This window comes from Schistocerca nitens, chromosome 8 (genome assembly GCF_023898315.1).
Source record: "Schistocerca nitens isolate TAMUIC-IGC-003100 chromosome 8, iqSchNite1.1, whole genome shotgun sequence".
Lineage (NCBI taxonomy): Eukaryota > Metazoa > Arthropoda > Insecta > Orthoptera > Acrididae > Schistocerca > Schistocerca nitens.
This window is the reverse complement of record NC_064621.1, coordinates 244784888-244799159: the sequence shown is the minus strand read 5'-3', so window position 1 is coordinate 244799159 and position 14272 is coordinate 244784888. Positions and strand designations below refer to the sequence as shown.

Sequence of the window (14272 nt, the reverse complement as noted above, 5' to 3'; positions counted from 1 at the left end):
AGATTGTAGAGTTTTGTCATGGCTGTGTCTTCCAAGGCTATCAGTAGTTCTAATGGAAAGTTGTCTACTCCCGAAGCGTTGTTTCGACTTAGGTCTTTCAGTGTTCTTCACACAGTATCATATCTCCCATTTCATCTTCAGCTACATCCTCTTCCATCTCCATAATATTGCCCTCAAGTACATCGCCCTTGTACAGACCCTCTCTGTACTCCTTCCACCTTTCTGCCTTCCCTTCTTTGCTTAGAACTGGGTTTCCATCAAAGCTCTTGATGTTCTCTTTTCTCCAAAGGTCTCTTTAATTCTCCTTTAAGGCAATATCTATCTTACTCCTAGTGAGATATGCCTCTACATCCTTACATTTGTCCTCTAGCCATCCCTGCTTAGCTATTTTACACTTCATGTCCTCTTTTTTGAGACGTTTGCATACCTTTTTGCCTGCTTCATTTACTAAGTTCTATATTTTCTCTTCTCATCAATTAAATTCCATGTCTCTTCTGTTGCCCAAGAATTTCCACTAGCCCTCGTCTTTTTACCTATTTGATCCTCTGCTGTCCTCACTATTTTAACTTTCAAAGCAATCCATTCTTCTTGTACTGTATTTTTTTCCCCCTTCTTGTCAATCGTTACCTAATGCTTTCTCTGAACCTCGCTACAGCGTCTCGTTCTTTCATTTTATCTAGGTCCCATCTCCTCAAATTCCCGCCTTTTTGCAGTCTCTTCAGTTTTAATCTACAGTTTATAACAATAGATTGTAGTCAGTATCGACAGCTGTCCCTGGAAATGTCTTACAATTTAAAACCTCGTTCCTAAATCTCTGTCTTACCATTATATAATCTATCTGAAACCTTCCAGTGTCTTCAGGCCTCTTTCACGTATACAACTTTCTTTCATGACTCTTAAACCAAATGTTAGCTATGATTAAGTTATGCTCTGTGCAAAATTCTACCAGGCGGCTCCCTCCTTCATCCGTTATCCCCAGTCCAGATTCACCTACTACTTTTCATTCTCATCGTTTCCCTGCTATCGAATTCCAGTCTCCCATGACTATTAAATTGTCATCTCGCTTCACTATCTGAGTAATTTCTTTTGTCTCATCATGCATTTTTTCAATCTCTTCGACATCTGCGGAGCTAGTTATATGCTACTGTGATAGGCGAGGGTTTCGTGTCTATCTTGGCTACAACAATGCTTTCACTATGCTCTTCGTAATAGCTTACCCGTGCTGCTGTTTTATTATTCATTATTAAACGTACTCCTGTATTACCCCTATTTTTGTATTTATAACACTGTATTTATCTAACCAGAAGTCTTTTTCCTCCTGCCAACTAACTTCACCAATCTCGACTATATCTAACTTTAATCTATTTCCCTTTTTAAATTTTGTAACCCACCTGCCCGATTAAGGGATCTGACATTCCACGCTCCAATCCGCAGGATGCCAGTTTTGTTTCCCATAATGGTGGTGGTGGTGGTTAGTGTTTAACGTCCCGTCGACAACGAGGTCATTAGAGACGGAGCGCAAGCTCGGGTTAGGGAAGGATTGGGAAGGAAATCGGCCGTGCCCTTTCAAAGGAACCATCCCGGCATTTGCCTGAAACGATTTAGGGAAATCACGGAAAACCTAAATCAGGATGGCCGGAGACGGGATTGAACCGTCGTCCTCCCGAATGCGAGTCCAGTGTGCTAACCACTGCGCCACCTCGCTCGGTTTCCCATAATGACGACGTCCTCCTGAGTAGTCTCCGCCCGGAGATCCGAATGGGGGACTATTTTACATCCGGAATATTTTAACCGAGAGGACGCCATCATCATTGAACCATACAGTAAAGCTGCATGCCCTCGGGAAAAATTACGGCTGTAGTTTCCCCTTTGCTTTCAGCCGCTCGCAGTACCTGCACAGCAAGGCAGTTATGGTTAATTTTACAAGGCCAGATCAGTCAGTCATTCAGACTGTTGCCCCTGCAACTATTGAAAAGGCTGCTGCCCCTCTTCAGGAAGCACACTTTTGTCTGGCCTCTCAACTGATACCCCGCCGTTGTGGTTGCACCTATGGTACAGCTTTATGTATCGCTGATCATATTCACCGTTAATCGACGATCTGATCGAACAAGGCACTTCACTATTTGCACATTGTCATTCGTTTCTGAGAATGAATGTTTTTATGCACGAACTTCATCCTCCATCTCGCCGGCCGAAGTGGCCGTGCGGTTAAAGGCGCTGCAGTCTGGAACCGCAAGGCCGCTACGGTCGCAGGTTCGAATCCTGCCTCGGGCATGGATGTTTGTGATGTTTAGGTTTAACTAGTTCTAAGTTCTAGGGGACTAATAACCTCAGCAGTTGAGTCCCATAGTGCTCAGAGCCATTTGAGCCATCCTCCATCTCTTCCCGGCCTGACTGAAGGAACTTGTGTACTGGATATGAAATGCTCTCGAACGTCATCATCGTTCTTCCACTCCTGTTGTCCGGGTGTGGTTTACGAGTGACTTTCGACTGTGTCCGCCAAGTACGTTTCTTCTCTCAGTACAATATCCCAGCTGAGTTCTCTTATTTCTACAGTGAGGTGGCAAAAGTCGTGGGACAGCGATATGCACTTATACAGATGGCGGTAGTATCACGTACACAAGGTATAAAAGGGCTGTGCATTGGCTGAGCTGTAATTTGTTCTCAGGTGATTCACGTGAAAAGGTTTCCGACGCGATTGTGGCCACACGGCGGGAAGCAGAGGGGTAGGTCGAGCTAGAGGCATGGAGCAGTACATTTTGGAAATCGATAGGGAATTCAATATTCCGGAATCTACCGTGTCAAGAATGTGCCGAGAACACCAAATTTCAGACATTGCCTCTAACCACGGACACCGCAGTGGCCGACGGTGGCCACTTAACGACCAAGAGCAACTGCATTTGTGTAGAGTCATTTGTGTTAAAAGACAAGCAACACTGCGTAAAATAACCACAGAAGTGAAGGTGGGACGTACGACGTACTTATCTGTTAGGACAGCGTGGCGAAATTTGACGTTAATGTGCTATGGCGGCAGACGATCTACGCAAGTCCCTTTGCTAACAGCACACCACCTGCAAAGCCGCTCTCGGGCTCGTGAACATTTCGGCTGGACCCTAGATGACTGGAAAACCGTGGCCTGGTCAGATGAGTCCTGATTTCAGTTGGTAAGAGTTTATGGTATGGTTTGAGTATGGCGCAGACTCCACGAAGCGATGGACCCGAGTCGTCAAAAAGGCACTGTACAAGCTAGTGGTGGTGGTTTCATAATGGTGAGGGTTGTGTTTGCTTGGATCATTGACTGGAAATTTTTATATTCGGCTACATGGAGATCATCTACAGCCATTCATGAACTTTATGTTTCCAAACTATGATGGAATTTTTATGGATGACAATGCGCCATGTCACAGACCACAATTGTTCGCTGTTGGGTTGAAGAACATTCTGGACAGCTCGAGGGAACAGTCTGGCCACTTACATCGCCCGACGTGAAACCCATCGAATATCTATAGGAAATTAACTAGAGGCCACTTCGTGCACAAAATCCTTCACCGACAACACTTTCGCAATTATGGACGGCTATAGAGGCAGTGTGGCGGAATATTTCTGCAGGGGGCTTCCAACGACTTTTTGAGTCCATGCCACGTCGGGATGCTGCACTGAGCAAAAGGAGGTCCGATATGATATTAGGAGGTATTTCATAACTTCTTTCACGGCAGTCGTCCTTCACTTGATCCAGTCGTCTATTTCCTGATCTTCCCACTGATCTTCTTGCACTCACAGCCATGTGCAGTCAATTGTTTCACTATGCTTCTCTGGTCCATTCGTTTGACAAACCATCTTAAAGAGACCCTTGTAATTTTTCTTTTCAAGGCTGCGTACACTCCAGCTTCTTCCCCTATTTTTTACTTATTACTCCATTCTTCCTAGTTTTCTGGACCATATATCGCAACAACTTCCTTTTTGGTGACTACAGTTTTTCGTCGACATGTCTGGTTGTTGCGCTGGTCATGTGCTATTATGAGGACAAAGTATGATTGAAGGAGAGGCTTTTTCGATCTTAAGGGGACTTTTTCGTTCCACAGCAGACTGATGGCAGAAATGAACTGATTTTTGAGTTCGGTTTTGATCTCATGCTGAAGCCTGCTATCGCTTGAAATGATGCTCTTTGTAGTGTCCAGCTGCGTATCTTCTACTCTTATTTTTTCCTTTCTTGTTCTGCCTCTTGATTGAAACTGCAACCGTTTTTGATTTACTCGTTCTTAATCCATAAATTTTCAGGTGGTCATCAAAAGTCACCAATGTCTTCTGCATTTCTTACACTGTGTATTACTCCAAATTACTACATCACCAGCAAAAGCAAACATGATTGTGTCCTTAGTGTTGTTCTGCTTCATTCCTTTCTTAACTTCATCCGTGACAACTATAAAAAGTAACGGGGAAAGGAAACTGTCTTGTTCAGCTCCTACAGTTGATACTGTTCAAGGGTATGCGGCCGGATTTCATCGTCCTGAGGACACGATATTTCGAAGGTCCAACCAGCCACCATCTTCAGGCGAGATTGCAGGTGAACAATTATGCTAGAACTAACATCAGATACAAGCGGCTCCTTTATATCCCGGAAACAGGCCACCGCCTATTCATGAAAACGAAAAGCCTGCCCTCTGCGAAGCGAAGAATTGCAGCGCCTCCGGTGGTAGAAACTTACAAAATCAATGAATCGCAAATTGAGATGCAGCCGATCGAAAACCAGGCCGTTGTTTTTTATATCTGATAAAATAGGATGCTACATCTTGCTGAAAGGAAAACCTTTATCTCTGTTAATAATGACATCGGATAATCGTATTTCGATAGATTCCTGAAGCATACAATCCCAGTAAAAAGGAAGCAGGAGCCATAATCTGCGTCTCTTTAAATGACATATTACGCCCTTCATTGAGGCAGTATTCAGCGACGGCAGATTTTTCGGGTTGGAGGGAATGTGTGCGACACTGATGTTCTACACATCGGCCATGAACTGAACGAATAGTCTCTCCAATATACGGCTTTCCACAATGACAGGGAATTTTATATGCGGTACTCCAAACTTCGGCCTTTCCGCAATTACAGGGAATTTTGTATTCTCCAAACTTCCTAAATCCCACATCACCTTTGCTGAGCCAAGAAGGGCTCTAGCTTTTGTCAAAGGCAAAAAGACACTTCTAATATCGTATTTTCTGGGGATTCTTGAATTTTTCGATGAAATACTCCCTGCAAAGAGTAAAAAAACACCTGATTTACATGTGACCATTGTTGGTTCTCATGGTGGTCTAAAGTGAAAAGAATGACCGATTTGATGATTAGTATATCCATTTTGCCTGAAAACAATATTAAAATAAACCTGTTCTAGAGCCAAATTATCGGAATTCGTAATAGCATGAGCTCTCTTGACTAGTGAGCGTAAACCTCCCATGTATTGGTGTGGTGAATGACAAGTAGTAGCATGGAAATAGAGGTCCACATTACAGCATAAAGTGTGTCCCAAACTCCCGTTTCGTTTTTCATGTACTAAAATATCCAAAAAAGTAACCAATCAAAATTATCATTTCCCACACGTACACAAGGAAAATTTTTTCAGTCGTAGTAATGGTTTCGTTAAACTTCATACAAAATTTGATGGTGTGTCATTGCTCTTACTTTCGCCAGTACTTCGACATTAACTGCGGCATGTTCAAATTAGTACTGAGTCAAGGACACTGCAGTGCACTTTTCAGGATGTGCAAAGTGAGGCTTGCTCCTCCAGTGTGGTGGGAATCCCGGTGCTGTGTCTGGATTGGCTACCAGGCCGACAGAACAGTCAAGAGGGGAGATTCAGTGAGTAGAGGATAGTTCCATTGGTTTGTGCAATGTGCAGGCGGTTTCATTTTTGCTAATTCAGGTCGCGTGCTGATACTTGGTGGAAAGTGGTTGTGATTCTTTACCTTCTGCGTCTTCTGTTCTCCCATGATGCAGAACTTCAAGTTTTTCCCTAGTGGTTGCGACGTGGGTGGACTAAGAGCCAGTGGCAGTTCCCAGTTGTACTGACAGTGGAACTGCATTTCATCTGAGGCATATCGCGTGTCAGGGCGGTGAACTCTTTCGTGCTGAGGAGGTCGTCCGGCGTTTGAGAATTCCAGCATGCGCCATCGTGCTTGTCAGTCCTATTTGTTTGGCTAGACCAGCGAACGGGTTGTTAAATGATATTAACAGCTACCTGTTCTCTGGTGAACTGTATTTTATGGTATATTTCGTCGTAGTTGATTTAATGTGAATAGAATTAGGCATCACAATGGAGTCATGTAAAGAAAGTACGATTGCGCTGTAAAAGGGATTAATTCAGGGAGAATTTATATAGCTTCCACCCCAATATATGCTTTGCCAGTCTAACGCCATCCCTTTTCTAATTTGTGTCTGCCATTTTTTTGTGTAAAATTTATGAACTTGTTGTAGGATTTATAAAACTCATCATAATTTTGTAAACTTAAATACACCACTTTTCTGATTCATACTCCATTAACTACTCATTGTTTTTATTTTATTGTGGTCGTACATAGGTAAACCAGAATTTTAAGTTTCAATTTTATTAAATTAATTAATCTGATTTCTATTTTGAGCTCTGGAAGGGACCGCAGGCAGAGACAACAAAAGTGCCATCATTAAATTCACTAACTTCATATATAAAAATTAAGGGTGTAGCTCACGATTTGAAGGTTATTGAGAAGATAATACTTTTCTGTATGTGAAGTTAATAACATTTAACATCACACAGGCATATATTTATGATTAAAGCAAGCGACGGCTTACAAGTTTGTATGTTGCGTTGCTTAGTGACAGATGGGTGATCAACTCAGGAACCGACTACAGCACATATAGGCTGACTAGTGTGCTAAACCAATAGATGCAGGGCACAGACTGAATCATGGACTGATTCAGCTAGAGTGCGCACCTAATAAAGTGAGCATTAACTGCGCACACCGTATGGTAGGAGAGGCAGAGAGGGTAGTGGTGGGTGCTCCGTCGTGAACACCACTGCTTGATAGGGAAGCTGCGGTTGGACAGCTGAAGCCTTTGCACAAACGTGTATCTTGCATAATTTGTAAGTTACATCTAGCGAGTCTGCAAGCGAACGTGTTAACACGTTATGTCAGTACAACCAATAATATGACAAACGTTTCCGTTTGAAGTAAACAGTTTCTCAGCCGCATACACAATGGAAAACATAACAAGACGGAGAAACTTTTGCCAGAAGGAAATGTCATTAAACAAAAAGATATAAGACAGTCAGACAACGTCACCTACTACGATTCTGAAAATGTAAAATGAAAAAAACATGTGTCACATGGAAATTGCGTGTCAGCCACCTGGCAACCTGGTTGGCAGTGTTTTAGAAAAACAGAACCTTTTTCTTCAACGTCTTCCGAAGTAATGAAACCTTGGGAAATATTTGTTGCTCAACACACTTATTCCATATCTGACTCCTTTCTGTACCACTTTGTAAAGGTTATTTTTGGTCTTAGTTGTGGTCATGTTTCTCAGTTTTTTGAGAAAAGAGAAACACTTGGATTTAATATACCGGATGTTTATTTTAACTTAAGACAACAAGTATCTCAAAAACGATGCATTGCACGAAAAAAATGTTCTGGGTGAAAAGTTACTATTAGTAAACGGGACATGTGTCTGGGCTACGACTGGCCACTTCCTAACCACCCCTCCGGCGTGGACGGGATCAGCCTTGTGTTTTCCGATGGAACACATCGCCAGATTTTGTTGCATATTCGGAAGCTACGCAAAAAAAAAGTATGATTCACTTAAACTATTATTCAGATTTTATTGCATATTCGTAATCTACGCCAAAAACACACGAACGATTTACTCAAACTATTGTTTTCCGTTCGTAGTAGATGGCGCTATGTTGTTGTTGTCGTCTTCAGTCCAGAGACTGGTTTGATGCAACTCTCCATGCTACTCTATCCTGTGCAGACCTCTTCATCTCCGAATAAATACTGCAACCTACATCCTTCTGAATCTGCTTACCGTATTCATCTCTTCGTCTTCCTCTACGATCTTTACCCTCCACGTTGCCCTCCAATACTAAATTGTTGATCCCTTGATGCCTCAGAACATCTCCTACCAACCGATCCCTTCTTCTAGTCAAGTTGTGCCACAAACTCCTCATTAGTTATGTGATCTACCGATCCAATCTTCAGCATTCTTCCTGTTGCACCACATTTCGAAAGCTTCTATTCTCTTCTTCTCCAGACTACTTATCGTCCATGTTTCACTTCCATACTTGGCTACACTCCATACAAATACTTCCAGACTCGATGTTAACAAATTCTTCTTCTTCAGAAAGGCTTTCCTTGCCATTGCCAGTCTACATTTTATATCCACTCTACTTCAACCATCATCAGTTACTTCTTTAAGTGTCTCATTTCCTAATCTATAATCGACAAATATCAAGTGTTTCTTTTTTCAATGTCAAGAAGCTTCAACAGCCGTATACTTTAAGATATTTTATTTTATTCTGAAAGCAACCAGTTTCGGCAACTCATTTTCTATCTTAAGGCCCCATACGCTTTTATCTAAATAAAGGAACTTATCGGATAGCGCCACAAAACACAGGATATCTTGAGTTCCAATCATTAGACAAATGCTTCACACGAAGACGTGACAGCAACTCTGAGTTGTATAACGATTGTAATCCACGATATCCAGTGTTTTATGGCCGTATACGATAAGTCCATTTATTTGGATAAAAGCTTATGGGGCCTGAAGACGGCAAAATGAACTGCCGAATGTAGTTGCTTTCAGATTAAATTAAAATATCTGAAAGTATATGGGTGTTGGTGAAGTTTATTGACATTGAAAAGTACCCACCAGCCGATGTCACCTGGCCATGATGGACCAACAGAGACTGAATATCAAGTGTGGCTGTTTTTGCAGTTAAGAACTGATGCGTTTGAATCTACCTTTAATTTACAAGGTAAATATAACCTTCGCATTCTGACTTTTTACGTAGATGACTTGTCCTCTATGTAACCACATAATTGTTACAGTCGCAGCGACGCCCCTTTCGGAGGAGAAGACGTCATGTTGTTCACGACGGGCTTATACTGGATAAGCGGGATAGCGTACACCTTCTGGTGCATGAGCAGCGGAATGAGATGCATTGTTACGTCGGACTTCAGCCCTGAAGCAGTTCTGGAGGACATAGAGAGACACAAGGTTAGACCAGACTGAATTAAAAACCAGTAATTCAAACACAGTAACTTGTTTGTGATAGAGAACTGTCAAAGCAAATTAAACTACCAAACAAGCTGCTACGTGCACTCTGCTGCCCACATTCGGTTGCTGTTTTGTTCCCAGTCTCATGTCAAGTTTCATGCTGGTCTGCTCCGTCTTTATACAGCAATGCTTTATCAAAGTATAATTTAATTTCTTAGATTCTGTCCATCGTTTGGGAATCAGACCTACAGCCAAACGAAGAAAAATTCGGTTTCGACTTCTGAAGATAGTTTTTATGTATCAAAACAGATCAGTTCGAAACCTATCATCGGGTCTTGCTTGAAACATGAACAAGATGTGTCTGTCTCCTTGTGTTACATTCTGTGTTACAGAGTTTGTGCCTACCAAGTACTGATGTGATTTGCCAAAAACGGCACTGAGCGGTACGCTCTTATGGTGCTTAGCCCGGATGTTGCTTAGCAATTTGCTCGGTTCATAGCGCGGTTCAGACATTTCACTTGATACACTGTTCCTACTGACGCCTCTGTCATATATAGTGCACCGATGTTGGTAAATCACGAAGACCCTTGGTTGTCATTTACGAACAACTATTTTAGCCTAAATTTCGAACTATTTAATATCTCCTTTGGTTCTGGAAGCGATTCGAAACATTTATCTAAACCATAACTCATCACAAATACCTGCATAACAGTTATGCAACTAGACAGAGCGTGTGTCCAGTATATCATCTGTTATTTTCTGACTTAAAAAACAATCCTTGCTGTGTTGGACGTAAAACTTTGTCCAAAGCTTAATTTATTTGATCGTCGACAGGCGATTTACCTGAATAATAATAATAATAGTTTAGACTGTTTTTTCTAACGATGTGATATTGCAGTCCACTTCTGGTTCAAGATCGCTATACACCTGATTGAAACTTAGAAGTGTGGAAACAGCACGGGACTTCACATATAAGTAGTAGAGATGGGAAAATGAGGAAACTGATTAAACGAAGTGCTTGTGGAGGAACAATGTTGAAATATTCACGCATCGTTCTCGCTGGTTTAAACAGTGCTGATACAGTATCTTCTTAGAATTCTGGTAGTATTATCTGTGACTTTTTTTAGGAATAGGAGCGAAACATTCTGTTCACTTGACTGTTTTTCACTTTTAAGGTGTTTCACCATATTTACCTCTTTGTCAGAGTAAGCATTTCTTCTCACCGTAATACTTAAATGATGGAGCTCTTCCTCCAATTTTTGTGAAGTTATCTATCGTTGTGAGTGGGCTTCCGTCTCGTTTTCGTAGTACCTGTAAATCTACTATCGAAAGCTGACCTGTTTCTTTTTTCCATGGTGAGCTTTAAAATCGAATTAGTATAATTCAGAAAAGTCTTTTCTGTTTCTCAGTGAGTCCTATAATGAAAATATCATCAACGTATAGAAACCAATAAGAAGTTCTTTGCTTGGCTCTCTGAAGGGCTGTTTCTTAAAAATTGTCCAACTGCGCTTAATAGATTATCCATAACCACGCCAAAAGTTGGCTCACCGACTTTCTTGCCCCTTTGAAAGCAAATTGATATGAAAAAATATTTAAAGGTATCTCAGCATTAATACCCGAGTTAAGGAGCACAAGAGCAATCGTTGTATTCGAAACACGGATGAATTGACAGTATCAGTTTTACTGAAAGGAGACAAGCTGTGGCCATTAGTGCTGAATGAAGCGACACCCCAATTTTTCCGCACTACAAGCTTTATCACACCCCTCGAAATGGCTCCACGGTCTCAGGTAGCGGTCTGATGACGTCACGAGCTTTACCTGCAGTCGTTCTTTCCACTCCTGATTCGTAAAAGGGGTAAAAAGTATCGGTACCAAAGGCACTTTGCACTACACACCGTAAGGTAGCTTGTAGAGTGCAGATATAGATGTAGATACAGATGTGATCTTTGCATGGATATGGAAAAACAGTTAGGCTTTCTGAGCTTGTTTATGTTTGAAACTTATCTGAGTATTTAGAGCCTCAGATGACGTCTCCAGCGCTACGGGAAGAAATGTGAGGTTCAGAAAGATGCCTTGAACGACGGCCTAATGCCCATAAAACTAATCTAACGAAAAGAGAACGGTCCGCCAAAAGATAGGGAGAAATAAGTGAGGAAGGACATCGATATAAGAGTGATGCAAAAAGAGGAATGGAAAGACAGGGAATGGAACAGGAAAGGAGGCAAGAGAAAGTGGTGCCAGAAGTAAGCTCTGCCACACTCCGAGGAGATGACAGTCGGATAAGGATACTTAATTTAAAAACATCATCAGGTTTGGAGTGCAGCAAAATGTCTGTAATAGACTGTTGAAAAAAAAAACAACACCAAATAGTAATTAATGTAGAGTAATGAAATTTCGGAATACATTTGTCTAGGTAACGTAAATAAGTAATTAACATTGCAAAATAATAGGTTAATGTAAGCCCGAGATAAGTCATTGGAAATGTGAAATGCTGGTACATTAATAACCGGTGTAAGCGGAAAAATGTTGAAGGAGGCCATACAAATGTGCATGCATTGTGCTGAACAGGTGCTGGATGTCAGTTTGTGGGGTGGAGTTCCCTGACCGTTGCACTTGGTCTGTCAATACAGGGACGGTTAATGCTTTTTGTTCTTGAAGCTGGAGTTGTCCGATGGTGTCCCATTTGTGCTCGGTTGGAGACATATCTGGTGATACAGCGTCCAAAGGCAACATCATTCTGTAGAGCATTTTGGGTTACAACAGCGATATGTGAGCAAGTCCTACCCTGTGTTAGAAAACACCCCCTGCAATGTTGTTCGTGGCCAGCCGCGGTGGTCTAGCGGTTCTAGGCGCTCAGTCCGGAACCGCGCGACTGCCACGGTCGCAGGTTCGAATCCTGCCTCGGGCATGGATGTGTGTGATGTCCTTAGGTTAGTTAGGTTTAAGTAGTTCTAAGTTCTAGGGGACTGATGACCACAGATGTTTAGTCCCATAGTGCTCAGAGCCATTTTTTGTTATTCGTGAATGACAGCACACCAGTTCGATCACCAGACTGAATTTCGCAGTCAGGGTGCGTGGGATAGCCACGAGAGTGCTCTTGCTCTTATATGAAGTCGCACCCCAGACCATAAGTCCAGGCTTAAGTCCAGTGGGTCTAGCACGCAGACAGGTTGATTGCAGGCCCCCAACTGGCGTCCTTCTAACCAACACACAGCCAGCACTGGCACCGAGGCAGAGCCAGCTTTCATCAGTAAATAAAAAAGACCTTCTCCATGCTCTCCAATGAACTCTCACTTGACACCACTGAACTCGCAAATGGCAGTGTTTTTGGGGTCAGTGGAATGCACACTACAGGGCATTTGGCTCGGAGCTGCCCTTGAAGTAACCCGTTTGTAAGCGTTCGTTGTGTCGCTGTGGTGAGAACAGCTGCTCAGATTGCTGCTGGAGGTGCAGCATGGTGCCCCAGAGCTACACACTGAACACGATGGCCTTCCCTCTCGGTAGCGTGAAGTGGCCGACTGGAGCCACTGCTGCCAGCAGTAATGTACAGTGGCTACATTCCTGCCAAGCGTTTCTGCAGTGTTGCAGAAGCAACATCCAGCTACTCGTAGCCCCATTACACGACCTCGTTCGAACTTAACAATGTGTTGGTAATGGTGCCTGTCGCATTAAAGACATTCTTAACTAACGTCAACACACCACGTCCAGTTCCGAAGGTAACTAACGCTCAAACCTGATATGTATCCTCATAATTGCGCTACTGGCTCCACCCTTATGCCAGTGACGCGAAATTTGAACACACATCTTTCAGATGTAGAAACACGCCTGCCAAGTTACCTATGTCGCACAACTCCTTCTTGGTGTTGTGATTTTCTTCTGTCAGTGTATATTACATTGATGTAAGTGATAAAGTATGCTTATTATCAGCAGTGTTCCTTGTAAAAGAAGGTAAATTTGATTTAAAAACTTATAATTTATTGACGTGCTATAAACTTGAGGTAATTACTGGCCCCTTAATATTGTGGTTGCTTCAGGGAGAAAAACTGATACTATCCAAAAGTGACGATGCAGGGAAGTCATCAGCTTGTGACCTTTCACTCTCGCCGGCGTCGTGCCCGCCTCTTTCACCTTCGCCATCTTCGCTGCACGCAAGGAGACCGATTTCTGCCGCGGCCTCGACCCCATATTGAAGAGATCTTCCACTCCTTCACAGTCACTAGAATTTTGCAATTTTTATTCGGTCTACGTATGTTACTGGAAATAGCAGCAATAAAAAACCGAGAATCTGTTATTTTAGAAACTATAGTGTCAGGACACGACAAAGCGCAAATAAACGGCTTAAGTTAACCTGATAGCAATACCGACAACACTGTTCTGGGTGAGTTAAACAAGCGTATTTAGATAGATTGGTGCTAATCATTCGGCTACGATATCCTGTTTGCTGGATCCAAGAGTCAAAACTATGCATTTTAAGGAGGCCGGATCTGGTTCTGGGGCAATATCTACAATAAGAGGTTTTTCATAAAGTAATCCTGCTGTTACCACTGGCAGCAGCAACAGGGAACCCAGTCGCAGGTTCGAATCCTGCCTTGGGCATGGATGTGTGTGACGTCCTTAGGTTAGTTAGGTTTAATTTGTTCTAACTTCTAGGCGACTGATGACGTCAGAAGTTAAGTCGCATAGTGCTCAGAGCCATTTGAACCATTTTGAGCAGTAATTTTTCACACAGCAAAAAAAAAAAAAAAAAATAAATAAATAAATAAAAAAAATGGAGCAGTCGCCTCTTTCGAACCTGCTCTCGTTGATCAGAAAGCTGTAGTGAGCCTTGATTTGGCAATACATGTGCGTCAGCACTGTACGCCAGTCTTTTAGAGAGATGAAAGGTTTGTTCCACCAGTTGTATAAGCTGCTAACGAGTACCTGAAAACTCCAGCGACTTGAGTCCCCTCCGGCGTTTGTTTCCAAACGAAAGGAGCATATGGTAAAAGTGACGTAACGGATTAGCATCAAAACGACGGGATAGAACACTGTT

General features: G+C 42.5%; 1 protein-coding gene across 1 annotated transcript in view; it reads left to right on the top strand.

Moving 5' to 3' along the window:
- The window catches only part of LOC126199504 (uncharacterized), a 108015-nt gene that overhangs the window by 32302 nt on the left and 61441 nt on the right, over positions 1-14272 (top strand). The window contains exon 4 of the mRNA XM_049936427.1: positions 9072-9240. Within this exon, the coding sequence (XP_049792384.1) occupies positions 9072-9240 (169 nt within the window). The remainder of the gene's footprint in view (positions 1-9071; positions 9241-14272) is intronic.